Below are 6,452 nucleotides of genomic sequence, written 5' to 3' on the forward strand. Positions count from 1 at the left end.
GATAGAAGAGGTTGTGGAGTCTGATGTTGCTTGTTTTTGACGAAATGTCTTGGGTTTGGGTTGAGGTGGTTTAGCTGTTCCTTTGCGTAATGAGTCGTACTTGCGTGAGAATGTAAAGATCTGTCCCATCTCATAATCATTACGGTCTCTCGCGAACTTGTAAGCTTTTCTATCAGTAATTTTCAGCTCTTCTTTTTTCAGGCGCTCATTCATTGCCTTTAATAGTCGTGTTCGTTCTTCCTCCTCCCCCATACCTTCCAACTCCTCTTGGATACTTGCTATCTCACTTAACAATTTAGCCCTGTCGATATCAGCATACTTAATCAATATCAGGACTTGACGTCGTGATGCGTCTAGATTACATTCAGCCCACTCCCTCATGAGCTCAGGATTGGGATCTTCGTAGGTTGGAGCAGTTAAAATACGGAGACCGCGTGGTATCCGGTTTACCTCTATGTAGCTCTGCAGTGATTTAGATTTCCACCATTTAGACTGTTCTAAGCGGGATTTTTTTTCAAGAATTTTGATGAGATCTTTCATTTTACTGTAATCACCGCCACTAGCATTTTCGTTGTTTCTCCCTCTGATGTCAAGAGGAAGGGGGGGCGCTGTCAGAAAACATTGTGGCTGCCAATGTTTCCCGGTCTCGAACATTGCCATTAGACATCCCTGCAATGCCTCTGACTGTAGTTTATTTACGGCGTGTTAAACAGTCCAAACAAATATTTGGCAGCGTACTGAGCCGCGCACTCTATCTTCTCTCCCACCAAGCCAGACCAGCGCGCTTACTTGTTCTCCGGTATGGTTCTTTCGGAACTTGAATCTTCCGTGCCGCACAATTGCGGGATTCCTCGAGGACGTTTTTCACATCAGCAGCGCCGGCATAGAGTTCGCTCGGTCGGTGGGGGTCAGACGCCTTACTCCTTCCGGAGTAACCACTTCCAGGACAGGGTCAAGGAAACTGCTTCCGGTTTAGGCGTCGTTCAATGCCAAGAAGGGTCTCGTGTTAGAAGCCGGTCCGGAAACCACTCGGCTACAATATCGAACACACCGTCACTTGTTCGCGCTCTGGAATTCCTCCAGCCAGGAAAAAGATCAACGGACACGGACCATTGTAGTGCTCCAATTTTATTAAAGGTGCAGGAGAAGTCTCATGACGTTTCGGCTCGCTATATACCTAGTGTAGTTCTCCTTCCTTTGGTCATTCATGAGATTCCCTCAAGACTTAGCCAGAAGGCTGCTCTCCACATCTACCACTAGGATAGCTTTCTATATAGGTTGTCTTTAAACCTACCATCAATAAGGGTCATTTGGACTGGTGCAAGATGCCCACTAGAATAGTGGACAGCATATGCCAGGCCAACTTCTCACAGCAAGTGTCATGGTTTGGTCCAGAAAGGGTGTCACAGATGCATCAGTGCTGACAGCGGGGCATGTTCAGAGGTCAGGGGCAGAGATGAGGTGAAGGTGTTACTATCGAGTCAGTGTATTTCCGTGGGTGCTGCTTTAGGGGTGTGATGAGGGCTCAGGCTATTATGACGAAAAATGCCGGTTGAAACAAGCTGCAAGGGTAATGGTAAATGAATGCTGTTGGGTAATCTGATGAAGGTGGATAGGGAGGAGGGGAAAGGGGTGGAGCAATACAAGTATTGGGAAGAGGGTGAGGGTACAGGACAAGGTACCCATGGGATGACTAGAGGGCATGGATGAACTTGGGTCAGGGAGGAAACCTACTTCATCACAGAGAGTTTGAGCAATCAGCAAATCCTGAAGAGAGTGCCCAGCTACGAATATAAAAAAGGGAAGTTGAAATACATTAGGTCAAACTAGATTTTGCAATTAGGAAGATAGAATCCTGATTACAGGGATAGGGGGGATGAGATGAACAGTGGCCTAGGATGAACTTGGAAATTCAATAGACCGAGCCAGTCTGGAAATCTAGACAGAATTAGTAAACAACATCATTACAAGATGGCCGCCACCTTGGAAATACTTAGAAGCTACAGAGCATGATAGTCCTTCTTTCATGCCCATAAGAAGGACATGCTACGTCCTATGTCAATATACACATTTCTAGAGGTGCCGCCATTTTAGATTGGGCAGGAACGTTATATGGGGAGAGGGTCAATACATGATGCAGGGCCTACAAGAGCCAGATAGACCCCCTTTACGCCACATGGGCCCCAAACACAATCAGCGCACAAAAGGCCCCGTAATCAGGCCTTGAGACAACAGTGAGGGGAATCCTCCTGAAAAAAGTTAGTAGTGAAGGAAACCAGGCACCTCCATGAACAACAGGCTTTGATGTATGGCACAACATCCTGGTGTCCACCTTGCTGTCTTGAGTCTTCCTGATCCATCGCGTACTCCAAGAGCTGTTCTTGTTTTAACAAAACCTTGACCATAAGCATCTACCCAAAGCTATAACTAGTATGAGTGCTATGCAAGCGCCCTTTTTTTGCTAAGTTACTCTATGAACACCTTTGCTGAAATAAATAAGATTGTGGCATGTTCAAAGGAACTTTTATGTAAATATCTCTGTGGAGAAGTGTGGCTCACTGGTTAGAGGAGGCAGACCTGGAAGCAGAGGTCAGCCTGGGACCAGGGTTCAATTCCCGGCTCGGCGGGGTCTTGAGTCCTAAAATGTCCATGAACTCGACAATTCTCGCTCCGGTGCCTACTCGATTCACGGGTTCACACTCTGCGACTCTGGGCATAGCTTGCTTAATCTCCACCACGGCCCCTCGCGGCGGGATGCCTGGCTTTCACCTTGCGGATATCTTGCCGGGGTTATCTCACAGGGGAATACCAGGACGGGTTCCCTAAGCAAGCGCTTAGAAACCGCTCGGTGATTTGCGCTATATAAATTCCTGTACATTTACATTTACATATGATTAAATATGTCTAAAATATGTCTTAATTAGTTTCAACAATAGCAATAAATGAGATGCTTTTACAATCAATTAATAATTGTATGTGCACATTCCAGTATTTTCCATTTAAGTAATTTAAATCTCTTTACATCCGACAGAAAACAATCCTTGATTGCACAAAATGCTTAAGAATAATGAAGATAATACTGTAAATCTGCAAAAGCAAAGTCTGAAACTTTGAGTTCCAGTATTCAGGAAAACATAAGTGCCGACAGGCTGCCGTCCCTGAACATAAACTGACAGATCAGAAAGTACCGTCAAGGGCAATTCGGTGGTTCTACGAGTCTCAGCAGTGCACCTCCGTGCCTCAAGATGAAGAAATTACCTCTAGAAAATTAAAGCAACACTGATCAACCAATTCTTGTGTAAACATCTCCAATACCAGCTCTGATCATGAGGTGGTTACAGCAGTTCTCTGCTTCCTAAAATGATATCAGACCACCATTCAATGCTAGAGGTGTATTGTAATCTCTTTCAGGCCAATCCATAGCAACCAGCGAAAAGCACAGTTAACTGAAAGTTAAAAGAAATGGGGGTTCTGCTATATAAAACACAGAGTACTGTCCCAGTGTGCACCAACAGAAGTACGATGGAACTTTACTCGCAAGCTTGCAGAACCATTATCTTTTCTAAAGACACAATCGCCCACAAAGAAGCCTTGTACATGTTATGAGTGTGGCGAGTATTTGGTGACCTTTGCACTTTAAAGTTTATTTGGAAAGCAAACGTGCTAAATACCACACAGATACATGGAGTGTGGGAATAACACAAGTGCTTTATCGGTCATGTTGACCCTTCAGAAAGCACAGCCAAGAGATGTAGAAAAATACATACCCGACTCAGAGACACTAACCAAGAAAGAAAAACCATACACTTGCAGTGAATGTGAAAGTAGTTTTATGTCTTCTTCAGGATTAATATATCATCAAAAAACACACTCAGGGGAAATACCATATAATTGCAGTGAAAATGGAATTAGTTTTAGGAATTCGTCAACATTAAGGAATCATCAGCGAACACACACAGGCGAAAAACCATTTAAGTGCAGTGAATGTGTGAAGAGCTTTAGTCGATTAACAGACTTAAAATACCATCAGAGAAATCACACAGGGGAAAAACCATACAAGTGCAGTGAATGTGTGAAGAGCTTTTGTCAATCATCACACCTAAAACAGCATCAGAAAACACACACCGGGGAAAAACCATACCATTGCAGTGAATGTGGCAGTAGCTTTAGTGAATCTTCAACATTAAGGATTCATCAGCGAACACACACTGGAGAAAAACCATTCAAGTGCAGTGAATGTGGAAGTAGTTTTAGGAATTCGGCAACATTAAGGAATCATCAGCGAACACACACAGGGGAAAAACCATTTAAGTGCAGTGAATGTGTGAAGAGCTTTAGTCGATTAGCAGGCTTAAAATACCATCAGAGAAATCACACAGGGGAAAAACCATACAAGTGCAGTGAATGTGCGAAGAGCTTTTGTCAATCATCACACCTAAAACAGCATCAGAAAACACACACTGGGGAAAAACCATACCATTGCAGTGAATGTATGAAAAGGTTTAGTCAATTATCCCACCTAAAACAGCATCAGAGAACACACACTGGGGAAACCCCATTAAAGTGCAATGAATGTGGGAAGAGCTTTATATATTTATCACACCTAAAACTCCATCAGAGAACACACACTGGAGAAAAAACATATAATTGCAGTGAATGTCTGAAGACTTTTAGTCAATTATCAGTCCTAAAAATTAATCAGAGAACACACACTGGGGAAAAACCATATCATTGCAGTGAATGTGGAAGTAGTTTTAGTGACTCATCAAAATTAAAGGTTCATCAACAAACACACACTGGAGAAAAACCATACCATTGCAGTGAATGTGGAAGTAGTTTTAGGAGTTCAGCAACATTAAGGAATCATCAGCGAACACACACAGGGGAAAAACCATTTAAGTGCAGTGAATGTGTGAAGAGCTTTAGTCGATTAGCAGGCTTAAAATACCATCTGAGAAATCACACAGGGGAAAAACCATATAAGTGCAGTGAATGTGTGAAGAGCTTTTGTCAATCATCACACCTAAAACAGCATCAGAAAACACACACTGGGGAAAAACCATACCATTGCAGTGAATGTATGAAAAGGTTTAGTCAATCATCCCACCTAAAACAGCATCAAAGAACACACACTGGGGAAACCCCATTAAAGTGCAATGAATGTGGGAAGAGCTTTATATATTTATCACACCTAAAACTCCATCAGAGAACACACTGGAGAAAAACTATACCATTGTTGTGAATGTGGAAGTAGTTTTAGTTCCACTTCAGGATTTATGTATCATCAACAAACACACACAGGGGAAAACCATATAATTGCAGTGAATGTGTAAGTAGTTTTAGTGACTCATCAAAATTAAAGGTTCATCAACAAACACACACTGGAGAAAAACCATATCATTGCAGTGAATGTGGAAGTAGTTTTAGGAATTCAGTAACATTAAGGAATCATCAGCGAACACACACGGGGGAAAAACCATTCAAGTGCAGCAATTGTGGGAAGTGCTTTATATATTTACCAAGCCTAAAATGGCGTCAGAGAACACACACAGGGGGAAAACCATTCAAGTGCAGTGAATGTATGAAGAGTTATAGTGGATTAACAGACTTAAAATACCATCAGAGAAATCACACAGGGGATAAACCAAACAAGTGCAGTAAATGTGTGAAGAGCTTTTGTCAATAATCACACCTAAAACAGCATCAGAAAACGCACGCCGGGGAAAAACCATACCATTACAGTGAATGTGGAAGTAGTTTTAGTGAATCTTCGACATTAAGGATTCATCAGCGAACACACACTGGGGAAAAAAACATACCATTGCAGTGAATGTGTGAAGAGCTTCATTCAATTATCAGACCTTAAAGACCATCAGAGAACACACACTGGGAAAAAGCCATTCAAGTGCAGTAAATGTGGGAAGACCTTTAGTCAATCTGCAAACCTAAAACAACATCATCAAACACACACCTGCGAAAAGCCATTTCATAGCAGTGAATGTCTGAAGAGTTACCATATAATTGCAGTTACTGTCTGCAGAGTTTTAGTTAATTATCACACCTAAAAAAACATCAGAGAACACACACAGGGGAAAAACCATATCATTGCAGTGAATGCGGAAGTAGTTTTAGTTCCTCTGCAGGATTAATGTATCATCAACAAACAATCTCAGGGGAAAAACCATATAATTACAGTGAATGTCTGAAGAGCTTTTGTAAATTATCCTACCTAAAGGGGCATCAGAAAAAACACACTCGGGAAAAACCATTCCAGTGCAGTGATTGTGTGAAGAGATTTTGTCGCTCATCAGTCTTACATAAACATCAGCGAACACACACAGGAGAAAAGCCATTCCAGTGCAGTGAATGTGTGAAGAGCTTTAGTCATTCTTCAAACCTACAAATACATCAGCGAGCACACACAGGGGAAAAGCCATTCCAGTGCAGTGAAT

General features: G+C 42.3%; 1 protein-coding gene across 1 annotated transcript; it reads left to right on the forward strand.

Moving 5' to 3' along the window:
- The first annotated feature begins 3,718 nt into the window (after positions 1-3,718).
- LOC144807885 (uncharacterized) lies at positions 3,719-5,538 on the forward strand. The gene has a single exon (XM_078673494.1). It carries the CDS (start codon positions 3,719-3,721, stop codon positions 5,240-5,242), a length of 1,524 nt encoding a protein of 507 aa, XP_078529620.1. The 3' UTR covers positions 5,243-5,538.
- The last annotated feature ends 914 nt before the right edge of the window (positions 5,539-6,452 follow it).

The sequence above is a fragment of the Lissotriton helveticus genome, chromosome 1_2, assembly GCF_964261635.1.
Source record: "Lissotriton helveticus chromosome 1_2, aLisHel1.1, whole genome shotgun sequence".
Classification (NCBI taxonomy): domain Eukaryota; kingdom Metazoa; phylum Chordata; class Amphibia; order Caudata; family Salamandridae; genus Lissotriton; species Lissotriton helveticus.